At 19.3% G+C, this 27,994-nt stretch overlaps 4 protein-coding genes across 4 annotated transcripts; 2 read left to right on the top strand and 2 right to left on the bottom strand.

Moving 5' to 3' along the window:
- Window positions 1-3: 3 nt before the first annotated feature.
- On the top strand, window positions 4-13,916 carry PGSY75_1223500 (hypothetical protein; the record flags this gene model as incomplete). The annotated part of the gene is made up of 4 exons (XM_018786812.1): window positions 4-13,170; window positions 13,317-13,431; window positions 13,655-13,734; window positions 13,875-13,916. The coding sequence occupies 4 exons, from the start codon at window positions 4-6 to the stop codon at window positions 13,914-13,916; spliced, it is 13,404 nt and encodes a 4,467-aa protein (XP_018640677.1).
- Window positions 13,917-14,016: 100 nt separating this feature from the next.
- On the bottom strand, window positions 14,017-19,590 carry PGSY75_1223400 (putative phospholipid-transporting ATPase; the record flags this gene model as incomplete). The annotated part of the gene is made up of 6 exons (XM_018786811.1): window positions 14,017-14,142; window positions 14,284-14,371; window positions 14,524-14,831; window positions 14,969-15,322; window positions 15,505-15,807; window positions 15,922-19,590. 6 exons carry the CDS (start codon window positions 19,588-19,590, stop codon window positions 14,017-14,019), a joined length of 4,848 nt encoding a protein of 1,615 aa, XP_018640676.1.
- A 2,319-nt stretch (window positions 19,591-21,909) lies between these two features.
- On the top strand, window positions 21,910-25,608 carry PGSY75_1223300 (DNA gyrase subunit A; the record flags this gene model as incomplete). Its single annotated transcript, XM_018786810.1, has 1 exon — window positions 21,910-25,608. One exon carries the CDS (start codon window positions 21,910-21,912, stop codon window positions 25,606-25,608), a length of 3,699 nt encoding a protein of 1,232 aa, XP_018640675.1.
- Window positions 25,609-26,226: 618 nt separating this feature from the next.
- PGSY75_1223200 (putative nucleus export protein BRR6) lies at window positions 26,227-27,588 on the bottom strand (the record flags this gene model as incomplete). Its single annotated transcript, XM_018786809.1, has 1 exon — window positions 26,227-27,588. One exon carries the CDS (start codon window positions 27,586-27,588, stop codon window positions 26,227-26,229), a length of 1,362 nt encoding a protein of 453 aa, XP_018640674.1.
- Window positions 27,589-27,994: the final 406 nt, after the last annotated feature.

Below are 27,994 nucleotides of genomic sequence, written 5' to 3'. Positions count from 1 at the left end.
AGAATGGATAATAGAAATAAATGTGTTGAGTGTGGAGGTGTTAGTTTCAGAATTGAAGAAGGACAGTATGTTTGCAATGAATGTAATTACGTATGTGAAATCGTTATAGAACAATATGAAGATAATTTTGATCTTGAATTTGATGAAATTGAAGATGATGAATATGTTGAGAAGGATATATATTATATTATAAAAAAATTATATAAAGATGAACATTTAAGTAATAATATAAAGAAATATGTATTTAAAGAAAATGATGAATTTTTTATAACCTATCAAAATGTATTAATAAATTTTATTGAAACCCTTATTACAGCACATAAGTTTCCTATATTTATATATGATGAAATAAAAAAAATATGGTTTTATTTATTAGAGAAAAATATAGAAAATATGAATATTTATGTACCATTTGGTACATTTCATGATTCTTTAAAATTTGTATATGAAGTTATAACAAATAAAAAAATTATTGATACCTTCCAAAATATTCAAAATGATGAAAATGTATCTAAAGAAATAAAAACTGTAATTGAAAAAATGAGTTTAAGTAAAATATCTTATTATTTTGATATACAAAAAGATTATATTAATCATGTAATTAATATGTCCTCTTTCTATCCAAAAAAAAGTGAAATAGGAAGACAGTATAATATAAGGTTATCTAGATTATATAAAAAAACAACCTTATTAGATAATGATAAACAACATAAAGAAAATTTTCATAAATTTAATCAACTTATAAAAACTATGAACAAAAATGTAAAAGCAGATGATAATATTAATAATGTCAACAAAAAAATAAACCCATTATTTATAGAACAAAACATGAAGGATACATCTAATTATTATTTAAATACGATTGATAATGATATAAATAATATATCACAAGGAACAGAACATCTTTTAAGTTTTAATTCTTTTGAGGATCAAAAGCAAGATGATTATACAAATAATGTAATATCATATGATCATGATATTCAAGAGAATAATAATATAAACGAACATAATAATAATAATATAAATGAAAATAATAATAATATAAATGAACATAATAATAACAATGTGTTTACAACTAATGATAATCCTTATAATAATAATTTATTAAATGACGAAAAGACTTCTAAATATAATGATAATGATTTAGATTGTGAACGTATATATCATTTTTATTCAAAATATTTTATCAATAAAATTTTATATGCACGTAATTTGTCCAAACCTATTGATAGATATATGACTAGCTACTTTATGAATAGATCGACTAATTATAACGAAGTCTTATGGTTAATCTATGAACACGATTTCTTGTATTACTTTCGAGAAGAGTTAAATAAAACGTGTGATATCCAATTTTTATCATTTTATGATATACTAAAAACATTTAAAGGGGAATATGATTATTTAATATACAAGGCAATTGAAAAAGAAGAAAAAAAAAAAAGAAAAAAAAAAAATAAAATAAAAAATAGTAGTTACCAGAATGTTACATTAATACATAATGGTAATGAAGAGGGAAATATAAACCAAGTGGATAATTTCAATTATGATAATAATTATCTTAAATTGAAATGTGAACAAAATGATAATAATCAAACAGTGGACTATAATAATAATCAATATGATCATCATTTGGATGATGATGTAATGAATATAAAAATGAAACAAGAACAAAATAATAGTAGTAATAATAATAATAATATAAATAATATCGATGAAGAGATAGAATATAAAGCATTTGATTTAACTGAACATGAAGATTATATTAAAAATATTAGAGAACTGGAATATAAGGATTATATGAATACTGATGAATATGATAAAAGCAATGTGAACCTTTACGTAGAAAAAAATAAAGGTAATGAAGCACAAAATATTATATCTCTTGATAATAAAGAAGATGTTTTAAAAAACATATTAGATAATTATAAAAAGTATATGCAAATAAAAAGAAATATGAGTAATGAAAAAGGGGTAACAAACAATTTTGTACTACCTATAAATTTATCTTCTGATGGGGAAAGAATGAGACACTCAAATGTATCAGATATTTCTAGTTTAAATATAAATGATTTAGCATCTCAAGATAAGATAGAAATGATTTTGGAGAGTTTAAATGGTATGGATAATAGTATGAATGATGATAATATAAGCCATGTTGATAATACAAATAATGGTGATATAAATATTAATCTTTCTTTATATGCTGAAGATAATTCAGAATACAAAAAGGAATATAATATTGAACACAATGAAGATTATCTTGAACTAAATAATTTAACATATAATGAACATATATTGAGCGATAAAGATATGGATAATTATGAAAAATTATCCAACAGTAATATTGAAGAAGAGATAAATATATGCACTGATGATATAAAAAATAAGAAGAAGCCTATGTTGAATAAAATAGATTTTGATAATAATATATATAAAAAATTAGAATATGTAAATAAATTAAAAAAATTGAAAAAGTGGAAAATTGAGAAAGATTATTATTATAATGGTTTAAAAACTAAAAAGGAGAAATTTACGAGAATTTGTAAATTTGTTGAAGAATGTATGAGATTAGAGAAACCCCAAGATGACCCTTTTTTCACATGTTCTTATAAAGAAAATATATATATAGAAAATAAATATTTAATGGATTCATTTATATTTGATAATATATATAAAAAAGTATTATATATATCAGATAAAAAACGATATCGAACATTAACCATTAAACATATATATAAAGAATATATAAATTATTTTTTACCACGTTATAAAGCATTGTTAATTGATTATGAAAATTGTAAATTTTATTATAATTTTTCATTCGATTTATTATTTTATATAATTTTTTATTGTTTTAAAAGATTAAATATATATTGTTTGCCACATCATATTAAAAATTATATTAATGCGGATAATTTTGGTTTATATAAAATTTTTTATAATATTTCTGAATCATTTTTCAAGCAGTTTAAAGATAATGGGGTGATTTCGTTTCCTCTAAGAAATCCCCATTTTTCTGAGATAAAAAAGTTTTATTTTATTAGAAATTTAAAGCATGGTACACCTTTCATATGTATTCATAATTATGAGCATATTAATAAGTATTACATAGAAGAAAAAATGGATAAAATATATGAAGATGATAATTATAATGATGAAAATAATGATAATGATTATTATAATAAAGATGATTATAATGATAATGATAATGAAGATGATTATATTGATAATGATAATAATAATGTCCATGGTGAAGTAAGAAAAAAAGAAATTTTATACGAAGTTATATTTTCAAAAAAATTGAAAAAATTTCCCTTTTCAATTAAGACGATTAATTCTATGTTAAATAAAGAATCAATGAAATATTTAGAAAATTTTAATTGTATATTGGTAAATAATTTATATTCATTAATAAATGATTTAATATATAAATTTCAACTTCCAATTGCTATACAAATGTATGCTATAAAAATATTGAATATTGTCTTATTTAAATATCGTTTTTCTAAATTTCTTCTTAATGTATATACTAATAAATATGATGACATGCATATAGAATTTAATAATTTTTATAATTATGAGAAAATTTATAAAGACTGTTTTAAATGTTTGGGTGCAAAACATAAGGCTATATCATTAATTAATCCTATAAATAAATATATTTTATTTTTAATGAAAAAAGAATATTATATTAAAAAATTTTATATAATAAATAAGAAATATTTTATGTCAGATAATATAACTGTTAATTATAAAATATATAATAAAATTAATTATTTTTATAAACAGAAATTTTATTATTCTTTTTATAATATTTCTTCATCTATTTGTTTCTCAAGAAATCATTTTTATAATTTAGCAACAGGATGTGTTCTAATAGCATGTAAACTATATTATCCTATGTTTACAAATGATTTCTTTTGTTATGAAAATATGTTTATTAAAAATAATTTTGAAAGTTTCCATTTGAATAATCATTATTCATGTCATCTTCAAGATGGCACAAATATGTTTAATGTACATTTTAAGGAACCACACACATTTTCTTTTTCATCAAAAAATAAAAAAAAAAAAAAAGAAATTGAAAAAAATAATAAAGCAAAGAAAATCAAGAAAAAGAAAAATATTCCTATTACTAAAAAAAATGTTGATTTATCACAAGGTATATATGATAGTGATCATATTGTGAAAAAGAAAATTAAAAAATTGGTAAAAAGACAAAAAAAAAAAAAAGGAAAATCAAAAAATACAAATATGAATACAGTAGTAAAAAGAAAAATATCATATATAATAGATGAGGAGGAACATCTACAAAAACGTTTCAAAATATCAAATTTAAATGATACAGACAATAATATTTTCGATAACAATGTATATGTTAATCAAAATATAACACATGGAAATTATATATATGATCAATTGAATAATATTAATATGGTCGAAAATATAAATTATTCATATGCTAGTGAAAATATGAATGAGGGAGAAATACAAACTATAGAACATTATAATAATGATATATTAAATGTTGTTGATGAAAATACAAATACATATATAAATACAAATACATATACAAATACAAATACATATACAAATACAAATACATATACAAATACAAATACATATACAAATACAAATACATATACAAATACAAATACATATATGTATGATTATTATGAAGATATGTTAAATGAAGCTACAGAAGATAACAAATTATTAAAATATATAAATAAAAATGCCAAATATTATCATGAGAATTTATTGGAGGACTTTTTATTTAACGATTCATGTGATAATAAAATATGTGATACCTTAATTTGTTTTGATTCTGATAAAGAAAATATAAAAGGTTTATTAGAAAAACAAAACAAAAATAAGAATAATAGTATATGGGATAATAAAATAAATAAATTTTCTCATATATATTTTGAATCATCAAAAGAAAAGTATACTTATTATTTTGTTCCAATTCCTACTATTTTCACTTTATTTTCTCAATGCAAAAAATATCCCTCCCTTGATTTTTTGAAAAAAGATTTTGAGAGATATCGGAATAATGGGCGTATATCATCATATAAAGATGAAGAGGAGCTTTTTGAGAATTTGATATATCACAAGGGAGATATCGAGAAAATGTATAATGAAGATACAAAAAATATTGAAGATAAAGAAAATAATGAAGATAAAGAAAATAATGAAGATAAAGAAAATAATGAAGTTAAAGAAAATAACGAAAATAATGAAAATAACGAAAATAATAATGACAAAAAAAATAACGTGGAAAAAAAAAAAATCCTCGAATCGATCAAAAAAGTAAGAATAATTTTATCGGATTCTATCTTAAAGGATATCCAAATTAATGAAATTAACAGGAAGTTTATAAGTATTAAACCAAACGAATATTGTTGCATGAATTTATTACTTAATACCAGTGAAATAGGTATTAGTAAAAATGTTGATATGGAAATATATAAATATATAAATGAACTTAAAAATATTATGAAAGTAAATTATAATATATCTTATTATCCTCATCATTTAAATTATTTTAACTGGAATTTGAATTATTTGTCATTATGTAATATAATTCATAGAATTAAAGAGATAGGTGATTCATCTGGTTTGGAACATTATTTTGGGTGTAATTCAAATATAAAAAATAAAGAACAAAAGAATATAAGAGGGAATATGTATAGCAATGTATTTTTATATAATATGGAAAAATATAAATCTAAATATATACTAAGACATTTATATCAAAGAGATAATATTTATCATTATAAAACAAATAATGGATTAAATGAAAACAAAGAAATTAATTTAACAAGTAAAGAAAACGATGTATTATACAATGATAATTCAAATAATAAAAAAGAAAGCAACTTATGTGAAAATGAAGATATTTTAGAAAAACAGAAAATATTATATAAAAAAAAATTTATGAATTTTGATTATAATCTTCTTACCGAATTTATAAATATAAATGAAGATTATCATGAAGCTAAAGAATATTATAAATTTCTAAACAATCATAATAAATATAATAATAATAATAAATATAATAATAATGAATATAATAATAATATTAATAGTAATATTTTAGAAGATAGTGAAAATGAAGAAATTTATGAAAAGAATGAATCCACAAAAATTAAACTAGTACATTTAATTTATTCAAAAAAATACGAAGAGGAATACTTTAAATATATTTTATATGAATATTATACATTAATTCAATGTTTTCATCATTTTGAACATTTAGCAGATATGCTAAAATATTTGATGAATTATACTTGGAATATATATCAAATATTATTTTTATATTATCAATTAAAACATGATATATATATTTATTTGAAATGTTTGAAACAATTATTAAATATGTTTGAATATTTTTTTGTTATAATAAATAAGAGAGATCATATAGATTCAAGACATTTTTCTTGTTTTTATCGAAATAAATATATAAAGAAAAAAAAACACATTATATATAAAATCAAAATTTTTTATTTTATGTTGCTAATGTTTAGTACTATATATCGAGCAAAATATAAAGCAAATTGTTGTAACATTGAAGCATGTAGATGTATCATATATAAAGATACAATAATTTTTCATCGTAAGAATGTTTTCAAAGTTCCTTCTAATAAAAATTTAGTAGAAATGCAATATCATTTAAAATATATTATCACGTTTGGATATAAATATTTAAAACACGTATTAGAAAATATTTTCCATATAAATAATATTAAAACAAAGATAAATATAAAAATGAATGATTTATTTAATACTATTATTAATATAATTAAATTGTCTTATCATCAAAGTGATTATATACATAGTTATATATTTTCATATGCAAAAAATATGATGTTCCACATTGTAGTATTGAATGTTTCTTTTTTTCTTATCAATTTTGAAAGTACTGTAAAATTAATTCAAAATAAATATTACAATTATCTAAATAATTATTTTAAAAATTTTTACATTATGGATGAGAATAATCTGTCTAATAATGTAATGGTTTTATATGTCAAGAGAAATACAAAAGTATATGATGAAAGTAATATAAATGTCAATATAAGTGAAACAATAAATGGATATACACATATAAATCCAATTCCTAGTAATATTAATTTTCATGAGAATAATATTTTCTCTTTACTTACATGCTATGTACATATCCTTTTTCATTTAAATAAAACAAAAACTATTGAATCATATGTATTCAATTATTTCAAAAACTCAGCTAATATTTTAATGAAAAATATAAAAACTCACTACTTTTTATATGAACAAAAATATAATATTATTGAAGATTTTATAAATCAAATTTATAAAGGTAATTATGAATTTACTGATAATACCATAATATGTAGAATATTAAATTGTGATCGTATAATAAATATGAAAAAAAAATATATACTAAAAGATACAAACCAAACCAACCAATTATACTATATAAATAATTCAAGTATAAATAAGTATACATATAATATATCACCAAATTTAATTACACATTTTATAGCCCATTTTTTCAAATATTATATGATATTTAAAAATGTAATAAAGAATCCAAACAGTTTATTTGTTTTATATTATTGGAAATGGATCACACACATGATACATAAAAATTCTGATTACGTAAATACAGTTTTTATAAATCATAATTTAGCAAAGGGCATATATGAAAAATTTTATAAATATTCATTAAAAAATAGAAAAGAGAACAACAAATATTATCCTATCCAAAGGGGGAAAAAAAAAAAAAAAAAAAAAATCAAAATTGTTAATTATTATGAATTTTTTAGAAACATATTAAGTATGGAGAATAGTATGTTCCAATTTTATAATAAAATGGTTATGTGTAAAGAGGATCAGAAAAAAAAAAATCAAAATATACAAAATAATAATGCACATATTATTGAAGAAAAAGGAAGGAATAAAGGTTATCCTAGAAACATACCAAAAAGATCTTCATTTTATCATCACCTTGTAAAGTTACAAAATTTATTTTATAGTGATAAAGAAAAATACAAAGTAAATATATTTCATATATATAAATATTTTATGCGATGGATAAAAAATACCAAAAATATAATAAAAACTAATGAGTTTGATTTTAATAAAATGATTATCTTTAATTTGTATGATGAAATATTTATGAAAAGGAGAGATAGTATATTATATAATGAACCACATAGCTATGAACAACTATGTGGATATATGAAAAAAAAGAAAGTTAAAACATATAAAAATATTCGAAGATATTTTAAATCATTTTTATATTCCATAATGATAGATAATGTAGTGAAACAAAATAATCAGTTTTTTTTGATAAAGAACATAAATAATATATTTGATAGAATAGACCAAACTATAGGTAATCCAAATGTAAAGGTACAGAATGATAATATAAAGAAAAAATCAAAAATAGTAAATGATAATAATAATATAAATAATATTTATCTTTATAATAAAACAAAAGGACGTTATGTAAAAAAAATGTATTTAAGGCCACATGTCATAGAAGAAATAAATATGCAAAATCATAAACTGAACATATTTAATAGAAGTTGTTTGAAAAAAAATATATTAGGATATAACATATTAAGATATTATAAAAGAAACACAATTAAATATATGGAAAAGAAGAATCATCATATAGATACAAACAATATGAATTATAATATTACTTATAATGAAGATCCTATTTTTGATTTAATGATAGACAAGAATACAAAATTAAGTACTGTTCGTTATTTGATGGAACCATTAGATTGTGTAAATATATGTGATAATATAAAAATTTATGCAAATTTACATAGTCTTTTTTCACATTTACCTTTTAATTATAGGATATATAAATATATTGTTAAAAGAATGTTAAAAGTAAAAAACTCACAGAAATCTATAAACAAAAAAATGAATTTTGAAAAAAAGAAAGCAAATACTGATTCTAATAATAATATAAAAAATGATGTTATTACAAATGATGAGCATGGAAATGTTGATGTTCTTGCTCCTTATGAAGATCAAAATGTAAATAATATGAATGTTGATATAGAATATGATGATAATAATAATAATAAAATTAAAATTAAAAATAATGATCAAATTTATGATGAATATATTTATTTATCTACAGATGACGATTTTTACAAAAGTGATACTATATATTCCCTTAAATTAAAACATTTAAAAAGTTATAATCGTTTTAAAAAAACTATGAAACAAAATATAAATGATTTATACATTGCAACTAAAGAAGAACCATATTGTCATATAAACAAATGTACTTCTTCTTTAAAATCCAATAATAATAATATCCCCTTATTTCATGATACTTATAAATTATATATAGATATATTTCATAAAGAACATATATTTATTTATAATAATATGAATAATTATTTGTCTAAATGTTCAAATTATAATATGTTTGAATGGAATAACAATTTAGATATATATGATCCATACTTATTTATTAACAATATGTATTATCCCTTCGGATTACATAAGAAGGAAAAGAATAAATTAAATTATGCGAAATATAATAAAAAATATAATCAGATGAATCATGCTTATGATATATATAATAAAAATATATGTAAGTTAAATAATAATACATTTTATAAGTATTCAGAATCAAATGAAAATAATAATAGATCATTTAATATATATAAAAGTAAAAAAATGTCAGATGTACACATCTGTATATATAATGACTCTTCCTATTTTAATCTTAATAATATGAGTATGAAATACGAAATACATAAGACCAATAAATATGAAGAATATTATATAAATTATAATTTTAATAGAAATGCACATTTTGAATTTCATTCAAGTATTAATGGATTTATATTAAGACTGAAAAATGAATATATAAAAAGAAAGAATAAAAATTTATATAATATAATAAAGGAAAAAAATCATATATATAAAATTGAATATATTCAAAATGTTATATTTACAACTAAATATACTTATTTTATTTTCTCGTGTTTTGTATATCCACTTATACAAATCATAAGAGTCATTTATTTATTTTCATTAAAATATTTTCCTACCTTATTTCTTAAAACAATTAATTATTTAAATTATATTAAAGTGGATGAAAATCTTTTGCAATTTTTATATGCAGATGATATTGAAGTTTTAGATTCAATATTTCATAAATGTTCATTATCAAAATGTTTTAGATCAATATTTCATTTTTTAAGATTTCAAGGATATCATATAAATCCTTTTTCCTTTTTAGGTAGTATATGTTATATTAAAGATATAAAAATCATTTGTCATTTTTTTAAATTATATACATCACATTCTATCAACACCTTACATAATGTCATATCTTTAGATAATCCAAGACAAGAAATAGAAATTTTCAACCTAGAAAGATTTATAAACAGAGAAAATGTTTATATTAAAGATGATCTTCATAATAAAAATAATAAAAATAACGAATTCTCAGAATATAATTTAGAAAAAGGAACAAACCTAAAAAAAAATGGTAATTTAATAAAAAAATATAAAAGTATATCATCTCACTGGGATGCAATTAATATATTTAATAATAATGTCCTAGTTGTAAATTTTGAGGATGAAAAAAATAATAATATAGAAAATATAAAAATTGCTAATCTTTTTAATACTGATAATAGTTCTATGGTTCAAATGGAGGAACATGATTATAAAAACAAAAATAATAAAAAAAGTAATAATAAAAAAAATAATAATAAAAAAAATAATATTAAAAAAAAAAATAATAAAAAAAACAATAAATATAATAATAATAATAATAATAATAGTAACACTTACGTTCAGATGGATGAAAGTTTAAATACCATTTTTGATGAAAATATCGATTATTTTATGGATGTAAATACAAACAATGTTAATAATAATTCACGCGATGATACGTTAAATAAACATTTAATGATAATTAATAAATTTGAAAAGAACATACAAAAATGTGAGAATTCTGATATAATCAATATCCATAATTTTTTTAAAAATATATATAAAGATAAAAAAAATAATATTAAAAATACTTCAAAAAATGTATTTAATGATAATAATTATGAATTGGGAAAAGAAATAAAAACACCGAAAACATTTTATTATTCAAAAATGTGTACTACTTCTTTCGTTCCTTTTATTGAGAAAAAGAAGAAAAATGACGAAAATAAAAAAAAACATATCACCTCATCAAATGATATGAATATAACATTGGGGAAATATGATGATAAAGATAAATATTTAGAACAACACCAATACGTTATGGCAATTAATGAAACAGATGGAATTATTGAGGTACAAAAATTAAAAGAAAAATTGAATCACATATCCAATAAAAAAGAAAATGAAAAGAACCAAAAGAATAATAATGACAATGAAGCCATTTGCAATGATCAAATTAATGTAAATGAGAACCAAGTAGATATTTCTAATAATTATATGATAGAAAAATGTAACAATCAACATGTAAATTTACCAAGAGAATATATTGAGAGTGAATCTATAATGAATAGCAATACATGTAGTAACGATAAAAATGTGTATAGTGTTGATAATACAAGTATTAATATGAGTAGGGTAAATTTAAGTTTTTCGGAAAGTAATATTGGTGTGCTTGAATCAGAATTGGGCGAACTAAATAGAAATAATTCTTATGGTGGTAATAATTCTTATGGTGATAGTAATATTTATGATGGTAATAATTCTTATGGTGATAATAATTCTTATGGTGACAAGTTCAAGGGTAAAGGTCATGAGGGAAATAAAAATGAAAATATAGATATATTATATTATAAATGTTTTAAAGAAAATTCACATGAAGAAAAACTAAAACACTTTTCAAAACCATCTGAAACAATAAATTTATATAATATTATCATGAAATTTTTAAACGAAAAAATAATGTTACATAGTGATTCAATAACATATGAAAAATATCGTAAAAAAAATTCAATAGAATTTAACCATATTGTATATAGAGAATTTACCTTACATACAAACTATTATTCGGAAGCTTATAATAAAAATGTTTTAAATGATTTTATATATTTTTTTTATAGTAATAATTTTAGAAATAATTATTTACAAAAAAGACAAAATGATAAAGACAAGAAAAAAAATGTAATAAAAATGAAAGAAACAGAAAAGAAAAAAAATAAAGCAGATGATGATATTAATATTAGTGATATGAAAAATAATAAGGAAAATATAAAATCATCATATATTTTCAATGAAAATGAAGAATTCGAACAAAATCATTTATTATTTAATTTACCAGATGTGGAAAAAGAAACGATTATGTTTCAAGATAAAAGTGATATATCTAGCCAATATAATGAAATAATTAATATACAAGAACCTATAATAAATACCCCATCTGATCACGATATTTCTATGCTCAACGATGTATCTTTATTAGATAATACTAATGATATGGAACATTCATATATTTCATCAGATTATTACGACAGTAGTGATATAAGTGATGACGAAACAAATGATGATGGATATATAAATTGTTCTTTTTATTTGCACAAACCAGTATATGTTTTTGATGAAGAAAAGGACCAAGAAGAGATGGAACAAAAAATGAAAAATTATAATTTTAAAAATAGTCGTAAGAGGAATATGTTTAATCACCCAAGAACAAATGAGGAACATAATATGAATTATAATAACTCTTACATTATTAATAATAAGAAAAAAAAGCCATATATTTATTCAAAAAATCATTATAAAAAACTTAACAGAGTATTTAAAAAATTAATAAAAAAAATAGAATATGATATGAATATCAAAAAACGATGCTGCAAATTATATGACAAAAATCATAAATTCTTAAGGAGAGATTATAAGTGTGCAAAACATAAAAATGAATGGGTATATTTTATGAAGCAATATGTAAATAAAAAAGAAAATACAAATAATTTATTTAAAGGAGATAATATCATAATTAATAGTGTGTACAATCAAATATATACATATGATAATGAGGTAAAAAATATTATAAGAATATATAAGAAGCAAAAAATGTTCCTAAAAAATATGAAACAAAAATCTTTTTCTAAAAAATATAAAAATGAATATCCATGGATAGGTGATAATATTTTTATCTCACCAAACAATGTTAATAAGTTTATTTTGGTAATACAAAAATGTATATATATTTGAAATAACATGGTTACATATTTATATTTTATAGTTCCATTATTATATATATATATATATATATATAAGGAAGAATTATTTATATGTCTTCTTTTTTTTCATTTTTCATTTTCATTTTATAGGGAGGATACAGCTTTGTTTTATTTCACCAAAATATGTCTTATTTAAAAAATTTTAATTATCATTCAGCAAGTCCTTATTCCCCCTTAAATTTTATAAACAATTCAAAGCATTTAGGTATGAAGAAAAATAAAAAAAACAAAAAATATAAAATTCAAAATTTATTAAAACTTCAATAAAATGACAAGAAAATGTTATTAAGTTTTGAACAATATGATATAAAAATATATGTTAATTATTTAAAAAAAAAAAAAAATTAAATAAATAATAAAAAAATAAAAAAATAAAATAAACATATACATACATATATACATATATATATAAATGTTTTATTTTATAGATACATTTAGTGTCATGTTGTGTTTGCTGATAAAAGTTTTTGGTTTGTATTTGGATTCCTCATCGTATGATTTAATATTGGTAATATAAATATATATTCATTTTATAGTTATTATATTAAAAATTATATTATTGTTAACATATTGTATATATATGTAAATATTCATAAATGTAATTAAAAATGATACATTTTTTATTTTATTTTTTTCATATTTTCGTAGGCATGTAGAGAAATTGAAAAATTGCTCAAAATATTTATGTAACAGGTTCTTTTTTTTTTTTTTTTATTATTAACACATAACAGTTATAATAATTTTCTTTATTCCACTTCTTCCCAATATGTTCCTTTGTAATACCCTTTTTCTAAGCAAGTTTGAAAAACTGTGATGGGGTAATAATATTTTTAACTTTTTTAATTATAAAGAAGGGTAACCAAGCAAAGATAACTATCAAAATGACTTTATACCAAAACATGACAGACATAATTTGCTAAAAAAAAAAAAAATAAATAAAAACATCAATAAAAAATTAAATATAATTTAATTTAATTTTTTTTGACATAAATTATAATATGCAATTTCTTTTATTTAATAAAAATGTGTTATTTATATTCAATATGTTGTATCTTACCATAATATCGAAGTAGTTTCTCAATATAAACATGGAGAATATATACACAATAAAAGAACAAATATTTGCTGAAATCATTAACGGATGCCTAAAAAAAAAAATATATATATATATAAATATATATATTATATACACATATATATTAACTTATTTATATACATTAATTTTATTCCTTTTATTCTATTATTTATTTATTTTTTTTTTTTTTTTTGTTCGTGTTGAACTTTTTTAAAATTTTACCATGACTCGACTTCTAAATGTATGTTCATAATTTCTAAAACTATTAAAGAAGAAAAAGATATATTTATCAAATTGTTATAATTATCATTAAACAATTTTAATGCCCCTAGCATAACAACAGTTCCTTGAAAAATTGATATCCACACAATTATAAAGAAAGACTTTAAATCTAACTTCCGCTTATGTTTCTTGTTCTTATATATTTCTGGGTATAAATATATCAAATTTTTCTTTATCTTTATATCCAACAATAATGATAAAAATGGTGCAGTCGTATAATATGTGGTATATCCGATTTGTAACCACCCCTAAAAAAATAATAAAATATATAAATATATAAATATATATATATATATATATAAATTTATATATACGTGAAAAATATATGTTATATAAACAAACATATATATATATATATATATATATATATTTTTCCGTATTTTACCTGAAAAATGGACACAGGTATACTGAAAAATATATAACTGTAAATAAACTGCAGGTATGTTAATATAAATCCTCTATGAATTAAAAAGGAGCATAAAGAAGAAGTTTGTAAGAAGGTATTATTTCCATAATAAAGAATTAATTTTTTGATATTTTTAAACTTGGAAACAATAATATCACTATCATGAACAACTTGTTTTCCTTCTTTTCCTAATACACCAATACCGATATCTGCTGACTGTATCATAGCAACATCATTACCACCATCTCCTATACACAAAATCTTTTTCTTCTTTATTGTTTTGATCAAAACTGCGATTTCTTTCTTTTCAATAGGACTGCATCGACAACAAACCTATTATAAAAAAATAAAAAAAAAAAAAAAGGAAAATGTAATTTTTTTTTTTTTTTTTTGAAATCCATGTTTGTGTAAAAATTCGAAAAAAATAGTATAATATTTATATATTTATTATGATAACAAATATGAAAAATAATAAACATAATATATTAATACATATATATAATATATATAATTACCACTGCACGTGCATTGGCTGCAAAGTCCACAAAAGCATTAGGTATATACTTAATACAATTTTGTATAATAATATTATCAAAGAATAACACGTAAGATTCTATATTGTGTAAAATAGAATTAAATTCCCTAATTAAATTTGAGGTACTCTTAATATTTTCATGTCTGAATATATATATATTATGCTTCTTCTTCTTAATATTCGCATTCTTGCATATACATATGGCTGTTTCAATTTTATCTCCTGTAAGTACCCAAACCTTTATTCCACTATTATAAAGCATTTCAATAGTTTTTCCAACTCCCTAATAAAATAAAAAATAAAAAGAAACATATAAATAAATATACATATAAATATATATATATATATATATATAAATCAATATACATATACATATATATTTGATATCTCTTTTTACCTCCTGCAATTTATCTTCAACTCCTGTTATTGCCAAAACTTTAATGTTCTTTTCAACATATTCCAGAATATTCTCCAGCTGACCCTTCACATCCTTATTCTTATTATATAGGGCCGAGAAGTTGTGGAAAAATTGTTCTTCAATATTTAAACAACCATGGACTAAAACTCTAAGTCCTATATTTGACAAATGATCACTTTCTTCATATATAAACGTTTTATATTTTTCATGGCATTTTTTAATTAATACATTATCAGCTCCTTTAATGAAAAAATAAATATTTCTATTTTTGACATTTCTAACAAAGATACTCATTCTTTTAGTTTCCGAAGAAAATGGTATATGTAATAATATATCATATTCTAACATGATATTTTTATATTTGATTTCTATTTTGCTTGCTGTTTTCTTTTTCAAGATAAAACCACAATTAGTTGCATATTTTAAGAAAGCTAATTCGTCAGGAGAAGAACATTGATAGCTAACATCCGAATGTGAAAAAGTTTCAGAATCTTCTGAACTATTAGATGAGAAATGTTTTTTTTTTTTATTTTGTGTACTTGATTTAGCATTGTCTGAATTACTTTCTTTTTTATTTTTCTGCATATCTTTTTTTTTTCTATTTACTTTTAATATATAATATAGGTTTTTCTGGAAATCTTTTTCTTTTCGTTCTTTCTTCTTTTTAGTTTTTTCTTTTTCTTTATTACTACTTTCTTTTGTTAAGGTTCTAATATTATTACATATAAGAAAAGATAAGAATGTTTGAAAAACACGATGTCTTTTTAAATATTCAATATCATCAATATTATCATTATAATAATCTAATGGATCAGATTTATATTTTAAAAATTCATCCACCATCTTTTCTACTTTTTTTTTTTTCTTTTCTAAAGACATATTATTATTACTTTTCGTTAATTTTTCATTTCTATTTTGACCCATATTTTGATTTAATATCATATTATTTTGTTTATAATTTTTTAAATGTACATCTCCATAACTTGTATCTGAAAAATTCGACAAAGAACGTTGATCATCATTATAATTTTTCTCATCATATAATTCGTTATCACTATTATTATTATGTTGATTATTTGATTTTGTGTAGTTACGTAATTTTGTATTATTATTGTTGTTATTATTTAAATTACTTGTATTTTCCATTTCGTATGTAAATGAAGCCATTTCTCCATTTCTTAAATTTTTATTTCTTCTATCATGTTTGGAATAATTCGATGAAGCTAAATATATAGATGTATCATCAACATCTTCATTCATATCATCCAAATTATATGATAACATCTTTTTATTATAATTCCCTTTTTGTTTGTTTTCCATATTATTACCTTGTATTGAATTTTTTTCATTTTCTGCATGTATAACATCAAAACCTATATGTATGACTTTAAGTACCATAACATTTTCGGTTAGTGTTCCTGTTTTATCGGTAAAGATATAATCAATATCTCCAAAGTTTTCAATAATTCCACTATTTTTAATTATGGTTGATTCTACTTCTTTATCTCTTTGTATAAGTAAGGTGTAATAAATTTTTGCTATATTTAAATTAACACTTAATGATATAGGTATAACAGATGAAAATAATAACATAAAACGTATAAAATTTAGATACCATAAATTATTTAATTTAACAGAACACATATATATAGAGAAAAGGGTTAATATAATAAATAAAAATAATGTTATTAAATTTAATTTTTCATCGATCATTCCTCTTTTTATTTTACTAATTTGTGTACTCATATTTACTCTTGTATCACTTCCTGTATATATAACTAAACAAATAACATCTGAACTTGTTATTACTGAGTTAAATAATATAAAATTATCATAATTCAATTTTTTTCTATAATTAACATTATAAAAATTAAAATTATCTTCATTATTAAATACATTACACATCTTTCCATCATTTACATAAGAACTTCTACCACCACCAGTATTAACACTATTCTTTTTATTATTAAGATTTATAGTTCGTTCATTATTACCTTTTTCAACATCAATAAATGTTACCATTTCTTTTTTCTTTTCTTTTTTATTATATGCATAATCGTTATCTTTTTCTTCTAAATTAACATATCCTCTATCTAGAATTTTCTTTTTTTTCTCATTTTGTATTTCGTCATCATCTCCATATGAATATGTATTATTTTGTGTACCAAAACCCATTTTTACAGATTTTTTATCTTCTAAATTTTGTTTATCATTTTGTTCATTATTAGGGATATTCACTTCTTCGTCTTCTTCATCTTCTTCTTCATCATCATCATCGTCGTCGTCTTCATCATCATCGTCTTCGTCATCATCATCTTCATCATCGTCTTCTTCATCATCATCATCATAATCATCATCGTCGACATCTTCTTCATCTTGAGCCCTACCTTCATCCTCTTTTGCCATATCAAAAGAATAATTTAAAAGTTGGTTATCATTCAAACTGTGATTATTATTTTCAACTGTTTTAAAATCACCATAAGGATTATACTTAAAAATAACAAAAGATCCTTCAATTTTATAAATATCATTTTTTGGTTGTTCTAATATAAATAAAATATCAATTGTAAAAAAATCCTTTAATCTTTTTAAATTCTGGAATATATTAATGGGATATTTAATTTTCCAATCAGTTTCTCCATCAATTTTATCTGTTTTGACATAGGTATAATTTGCAGTTTCATTAGCTGTTTCATTTATATTTATATTCTTTTTTTTATTTTTATTTTTGTTTTTTCTTTTTTTCTTTTTTTTTTGTTGTTTACTCAAATCATTATTTTGATCATTAGAATTAAAATTCAAATCATTCATATTTGTATTTTTATCACCTAACATTAATTTTTTCTTTTGTTTTTTTTTTCCTTTTTTTTGTGATTTTTCATTTTCACTGAATAATAAGTTATTACTGGTTTCACTACAGTTATTATTTGATTCGTTAAATCTATCATCAATTAATTCATTATCAATATTTTTATTAAAATGATAATAACTCTTATTTATTTTATTATAAACATTATTACTTTTATTCCATCTGAAACAGTTAAAAAATCTTTTTTCTTCAACCTTAAAATTAGATTCTTCATTCTTGTTTAGGTTTCTTAATAAAATACAATCAGCTGGTACTCTTTGTTTTGATTTAATCAAAATTATATCTCCTACTCTTATATCCTTGGAATATATTTTTTGGAAATTCCCATTTTCTAAAAGTGAATAATATATTTCATTATTATTTTCTAAATCTTTGATAAACCTTTTTAAATCATCTACTACTTCATTTATTAAACTAATAAATATAATAAATAATAATGGAGCAACAAATGTAAATACATAACCTGTATTAAATATAGGAATTATTTGTAATAAAGATACACATAAATAAAATAAATTTAAAAAGTCAGCAAACTGATAAAATAAAAATAATGGTATGAACGTTAATATGGTATATTTAGTACTCTTTATCTTATTATCACAAAAAAAATTTGGAAACGTCCTTCCATGTATATTCACAAATCTTTCTCTCTTCTTATTCTTCTTATTATATACGTGGCTAAACAGTTTATAAAATATATACGAAAAAAAATACTTTATTCGTCCTCCTTTATTACTCAGAAGAAAGCGTAATTTTCTTAATTCCTCATCATCAACCATTTTATTATCTTATTAACACACATATATACATATATTTATAAATATATACATATATGTTTTATGTATATAAATATATATTCATATAATAATATAAAAACTAGTATGTCAGGAAAACAAAAAATCTTCACCTTAATAATTTTTCCTATATTGATAAAATATGCCCTTTTTCGGATGTAAATGCTTTACATATATATATATATATATATATATATATATATGTATTATATAAGTATATATATATATATATTTTTTTTTCAGCGGTAATGTAAAATATATATATATAAAATAAAATGAATAAATAAATATAAATATATAAATGTATATATGTATATATATTCAGTTCCAGTTCAATTCTTATTTTTACATTTTTCTTCTTGGTCATCTATCTATTAAATATATATTCATTCATAAAAAAAAAATACAATAAACTTCAAGTATCATATATACATCATTATAAAAATGACAACAAATATTTTTTCAAGATTAAACACTTTTTATATTATATAAATAAATATAAATATATATATATATATAATTTATATAATAATAATTCTTATATAAATGAAAACAAACATGAAAATTATATACAAATTAAATAAAGTAATCATATTATTATAAAAATTACTTCATTGTAAATATATAAATAAATAAAACATATAATATATTATATAATATATATATATATATCCCATATAAATGTTACATATAAATATATAATATAAAATATATATTTATATATATATTTTTATAAATATATAAAAATATTATTTGTTTATAATATATAAATTATATATATTTTCTTCTTTTTCTTTTATATTCTTTAAATAATATTATATAAAAAAAAAAAAAATAAAATAAAGTATAAATATATTAAAACTTAAAATAATGTAATTTTTTTTTTTCTATATATTTTTTATTTGTAGAATATTTTATGGTTTTACTTTTGTAACATTTTATAAATAATTTATATATATAATAAAATATTATTACAATATATAATATTGTAAATTTTTTTTTTTTTTTTTTTTTTATAAAAAATATAAAATATAATATATATTATATTAATAATATTGTAATATATAATTATTGAATATGCAATAAAAATAAATATAAAATTATATATAAATATTATATATAATATATATTATATATATATATATATATATATAAGATATAGTATAAGGGTTGAATTATTCATTATATATATATATTATATATATATATATATATATATAATATATAATAAAATATTATCCTTTTCCTTAGATTAGTCATTAATCATATATAATGAGAAATTGTTATTATATAAATCATTGAAAAAATATATATATTTATATATTATCAATTCTTTTATCTCTTAAATAATAAAAAACCCCCCAAAAAAAAAAAAAAATAAAAATAAATAGATTAAACAGAAAAAATTATAATATATATTATAATTTTTTCTTTTTAATTTATTTTTTTTTTTTTTTTTTTTTTTTTTTTTTTTTTTGCCTTTTTTTTTCTCTATGTAATTTTTAATATCATAAAGATGCCCTTTTTATTTAAAAAAATTATTTTTTCTCCCTCCTTTTTTTTATTATTATAAGAATTGGTACAATATAATTAAAAATATAAAAATCATTGTACAAATGATATTAAATAAATTAATATATGTGCTAACATTTTTTGAAATATAATTAAATTGTTAATATATTTTTTTGTTAAATAAAAAAAAATAAGAAGAGAAAATGCTGAAGGAGAAAGGGTTATATTAAAAAAAAAGAATATGTTTTAATTATATAAATTTTGTGTGTTGCATATATATATATATTGACATTTTATCGTATGTGTAATTATATATAATATTAAATACTTTTTTATTGGATTAATTCTTTTCATTTACATATATATTTTTATATCATCTTTTGTTTACAATTTATTATAAAAATAAAAAATATATATATATATATATTTTTTGTGAGATCAAATAATAATATAAATTTTTAAAGGGAACAATGTGAACAAGACAAAATTTATTTTAAATGAATATTATACAAACTGTATAATATAATATTACAAACTAGTAATTATATTATACATACATATATATTATATATTGTATAACATTATCATATGATGTAAAATTTATATATAATAATATTATATATATCTTTATCCTCTTTACTCCATAAAAAAAAAAAAAAAAAAAAAAAAAAAACATTTGGGAAAATGTTTGTGACGTTACTACATTTTACATTTATACATTATTTGATATTTTAAATTCTTTTTTTTTTTTTAATTTTTTTTTTTTTGGATCCACAAGAAATATAAAATATTATGTCGTTTAAATTTTCCATTGTTTTTGTTCTGTATTTATTATTTTTATTGAAATTTAATAAGAGGTTTTTTTTTTTAAAAAGTGAAAAAATTATCAGTTATATAAATACACAAGTCCCGAATTATAGTAGCAGCCCTCCTTTTTTTTTAAAAAAAAACGAGGCTAAAAATAATATTAAAAAATGCTATTTAATAAAGAGAAATGGGTATAGGAATATAGGAAAAAAAAATGCGTCAAATGGGTTTGTTTTAAATTTTAAGAGTAATGGTTCAACATATAAAGACAATGTGTTTAGCTGTGTATCATTGTGTTGTGAAAAGAAGAAAAGAAAAAATGTGCAAGATCATTATGATTTGAAGGCGAAGAAGAAAGAAAAGACATATGAATTAAGTGATATAAAAAATAATGAAAAAAAAAAAGAGGATATAGTTAATGGATCTAATAATATAACAAATGATGAATTGGATAATATAAATAATAATATAAATGAAAGTCGAAAACTGATCAAAGGTGAATATTATGATGTTGAAATTTGTGAGATATTATCAAAGAGTTTTTTATCTTATGCGAATTTTTTAATATTAAATAGATGTTTATGTGATTATCGTGATGGATTAAAAACTGTACAAAGACGTATAATATGGAGTATGTATGAAATAAATAAAGGTATTGATAAAAAAGGATATAAAAAATGTGCTAGAATTGTTGGTGAGGTCATTGGTAAATATCATCCACATGGTGATAAGAGTGTATATGATGCTTTAGTTAGGTTAGCTCAAAAACATCATAATAATAATTTGTTGATAAAAGGTTATGGTAATTTTGGTTCTGTTGAATATAATGCTGCAGCTATGAGATATACTGAAGCCAAAATTTCTAGTTTTTGTTATGATATCTTATTAGATGAAATAAATGATGAAAATGTAGAATACATAAAAAATTTTGATGGGAATGAAAGAGAACCTAAAGTATTATGTAGTAAAATTCCCTTATTATTAATTAATGGTTGTTCAGGTATTGCTGTGAGTATATTAAGTAGTATACCTTGTCATAATTTAATTGATGTTGCAAATTGTTGTATTAATTTTTTAATAAATGAAAACATTACAAATGATGAATTATTTCATATAATTAAAGGACCCGATTTTTCAACTGGTGGTATTATTATAAGTAAATATGATATATTAAAAAATATATATAATACTGGTAAAGGGAATTTTGAAATAAGAAGTAATGTATTTTTTGAATATATAAAGAATGATAAAAAAGTTATTACAAAACATATTAATGATTTATCATCTATAGAAAATTCAGATATAGATAAATTAACCAAAAAAATAATTATTAAAAATTTACCACCAAATGTAAAACCAAACGAACTTATAGAAAATATTATTAATTTATTAAATGATAAAAAAAATGAACATGATAATATCTTATTAAGAATCAGAGATGAAAGTGAAAAAGAAGATATGAGAATAGTACTTGAATTAAAAAAACATAGTCAAATTGAACAGATACATAATTTCGTATCATATTTATTTAAATATACTAATATGCAAATTAGTTATCATTGTAATTTTGTTTGTATAGGTTATGAAAATACATACACACAATTTTCTTTAAAATCTTTTATACAATTATGGTGTAATAATCGTATAAAATTTATTAAAAAAAATTATGAAATAAAAAATAAAAATTTACAAAAGCAAGTAAATATTATTGATCTATATCTAATTATACAAAATAAAATACTTGATATTATAACCTTTTTTCAAAAAAACCAAAATATTGAACAAATAAAATTATATTTAAAAAATAATTTCAAACTTAACCCTGAACAAATTAAATATATATTATCTATAAAATTACAAAAACTAATCAATATTAAAAATATTGATTTTATAAGTCAAAGAAATAAAATAATGGATCAAATTAAATTAAATGACGAAATTATAAATAATGTTCATAATATTAAAAATATTATAATACAAGAATTAATATATATCAAAAATAAATATGGAATCCATAATTTAAACAAACAATTTGTGATTCCATCAACACCAAAATATAAATATTCATATATTAATAGTGAATATCATCCAAACTGTTTTAAAAATAAACAAATCATAGAGACATATAATACATTACCTACAAATGATAATAATATAAATGATAACAATTATACACATGATCCTCCTAATACCGATAATGTAACAAATGATAAAAATATAGTAGAAACAAATGAACATAAAAATATATATATATCTAATGATATATCGAATAATATAAAAAATAATGATAATAATATTTATGTTCCAAAAAGTCAACATAGTGATAATATGATGCCTTATAGAAATACATATATTGATTCTTTAGATAATAACATGAAAGATATTTATAATAACGATGAGGTGCTGATATTAATTACATATGGAGGGTATATTAAAAAAATAAAAATTAATGAGAAATTAAAAAATCACTCAAACAATATAATAAAATTATCAAATGTGAAATATATTTTAAAAGAAAATGAAGAAAAATTAAATGAAAATAATAAACGCCTAAAATTTAATGATTTACAAAAAGGAAATGAAGAGGACAAATATAAGGATAATGAACAAAAAGAAAATAATGACATGGATGATAATATAAATAAGAATATGAAAGAAGAAAAAAATAATAATATAAATATACAAGATAATAATAATAATAATAATAATGATATATTATTAAATGAAGGGGAATATAATAGTTATAAAATAAAAAAAAGTATTCTTGTAAGAAATAGAGATAAAATATTATTAACAGATAATTATAATAAAGCATTTCTTTTAAATGTTTATGATTTACATTTATCGTCATATGATTCTAAAGGTACACCAATTAATCAAATAATTCATTCATCTAAAAATATTACTGGTATTACAAAATTTCAAGAAAATAAAAAATATTTAATTGTATGTAGTGAAAATGGAAAAATGAAAGTAATCAATAATGATGTATTTCTAAAAAGGAAAAAAAAAGGTATCAAGCTATTTAAAAATAAAAAAAATATTTATTTCAGTTATTGTAATTTTAATGATAATTGTATAGTAGGAACCAAAAATGGTTATATTATACAATTCCCATTAAGTAGTTTTAAAATATCCAAAAAAAATTCTTTAGGAAATAAATGTATTAGCCTTGCAAAAAATGATAAAGTAGTTGATTTATTATCATATGAAAATAATGAAAAAAACATGAAAAATTATAAAATCATATTCGTAACTAAAAATGGATTTGGAAAAATGATTAATTTGAATGAATTAAAAATTCAAAAAAAAAAAGGAAAAGGTCATAGAATCATGAAATTTAAAAAAGCAAAAACAAGAAAGGATAACAAAAAGGACATAGAAAAAAAACAAAACAATGTAAGTAATAATAAGGAGAAGGAGAAAGATAAAGATAAAGATATACCATCAAATAATGATGATAATAATATTATACATAATACTAAAGTGGATGAATTTTTAGGTTTCAAATTATATGATATGAATAAACAAAATGAAAAAGATACACTTGTTATGATTACTGACCATGCTGTACTTATAAGAAAAAATATGTCATTATTAAAAGAGAAGAATAAAAAACACTCTTCTCAAATTTATGCAAAAATGAATAAAATAAATCAGTTGGTTTATTTTGACATAATCTGATTTGTTATATATATATATATATACATACATATATATATTGTGGTTATTATATATATGTGTATATATTCCTAATTTCATTTTTATTTTATTTCATTTTATTTTATTTTTTTTATGTTCCCAATTATTTGTTTTAATTTTTAATTATAAAATACTTATAACCTTTTACAAGTATTTACTTTTAATTTTTAATTCTAATCATTGATAAGATAATATTGAAAAGGAAAATTGTCTTATAAAATTATTAATGATTAAAAATTAAATTAAAAAGAAGAAAAAAATATATGTATATAAAAACATTTCAAAATGTTCAATATATATATATTTATGTATGTATGTATGTAATTCAAACATATATGTATATAGAATAATTTAAAATGATTTAATACATTTGTTAAATGTATTCATATATGCATTAAAAAAAAAAAAAAATAGATGAAATATTAAATATTTTATTTTAATTTGTATCTATTTGACAAGAACAAAAAAAAAAAAAAAAAAAAAAAAGAAAGAATAAAAAAGAGAATTAAAAAGGAATGGTTTCGCATATATATAGATAAATATATAAATATACAAATATGCATACATATATATATATTTATATATTTACATATCACAATTTTAATCCCTTGAGAGATATTTTAAGAATCCCAATTTTTTTGAACTTCTCTTTTGATCTTTTTTTGAAGAGTTGTATGTCTCGTTAAAGTCTTTATTTCTTGGAGACGAATGTGTGCCCATATCATTTTCATTTAAATTATGATGAAAATTATTCATGAAATTATTAGTATAAGGATTTCTATTAAAGCTACTATTTCTATAAAATTTATTTTGAGATGACATACAATTCATAAGAGGGATATCAATACTTGGATTTCCTGAATTATTATAATTAATTGGTTGTGGCATTATAGGATAGAAAGGATAACAAGGATAAGGAGACATATTATTATTATTATTAAGATTATTATAATTATTATTTAAATTTGGATATGTAGAATTATAATCATTATTAGATCTATAACCTCCGATAGATAAAGCATAGTTACTACCAATAAAAATTAAAAGAAATATAAAAGCAATTACACATATACTTTTCCATTCAAATTGTACAATAAATGTATTAATAATTTGTCCTAACATTTGAGCAGATAAAAAGGATATATCTTGATATAATTTATGATCAGTTTTCATGCATTTAGCCCATTCTTCACATTTTTCATTTAATAAAGGTAAATTTACAGTACCACATTTATGAGCATTATATTGTTTTCTACAAGAATTTGATTCTTCTTTTACATTTTGAACTTGTATAGCTACTTTTTTATTTATATCTTCTCTTACAGATATAAATATATAATAAATTAATGTTACTATTAATGATGTTATAATAATATTAAATATTACTCTTATCCATCTTTGTATAATATCAGGTGAGTATACAAAAAAGTTACGTATTCTATCTCCACGTTCTTCTTTTATATATCTTGGATAATAATCTCTAAATTTATTATCATACAAAACCAGATGATGTCCATTATTTTCATGAAGAAATGAATTATTATTTTCGAAATCTTTAATATAAGATAATTCAGATACATTTGTATTCTGATCTATACAATTCCATAGAAATTTTCTTTTCATACTTAATTTTTTACTATTATTTCTTAAACCACCCAACACTAAATTATTACTTCCATATGCATCTTTTCTTATAAAATTCTTCTTTTTTTTTAATAAATTTAAATTACGATAATTTTCTTTTCTTATTAAAGCATCATCTTTCTTAGTTTTGGTACCTTTACATGATCCATTATTAGAACCATTACTTATTAAAAAATTTTGAAATCCATTTACTAAATCATTAGAATTGTTTTCAAGATTTATCGTGTCATTCTCTTCATCATCATCTCCATCACTGCATGTAAAATGTTTCGATTCTTTTAAAGGAATAAGAGGCAGCTTGTTTTCGCTTTCATTCATTACTCCTTCGTAATAATAAATTCACTTCAAATATGTCCTTATGACTTTATATTAATCTTTTATTATTATTATATAAAGTTGTATTAATTATATGGTTGTATATATCATATAATTTTATAATCGCAAACAAATTACCTTTTCCTTGTTTATCTTTTCAATATATTTCTTCTCATATTTTTCACTTAATGTGATACAAAAAAAAAAAAAAAAAAAAAAAAAAAAAAAATTTACAAATCATATAAATATTATAACATATGATAAACTATTTTTTTTTTTTTCTTTCTTTCTTTTTTTTTTTTTTTTTTTTTTTTTTTTTTTTTTTTTTTTTTTTTTTTTTTTTTTTATAAAAAAAAAAATATTTTTTAATTTTATTTTTATATTTATTTTTGTTTTTTTTATATATAAT

This window comes from Plasmodium gaboni, chromosome 12, assembly GCF_001602025.1.
Source record: "Plasmodium gaboni strain SY75 chromosome 12, whole genome shotgun sequence".
NCBI lineage: Eukaryota > Apicomplexa > Aconoidasida > Haemosporida > Plasmodiidae > Plasmodium > Plasmodium gaboni.
The sequence above is the reverse complement of the archived record's forward strand: the minus strand, read 5'-3'. Positions and strand labels throughout refer to the sequence as shown.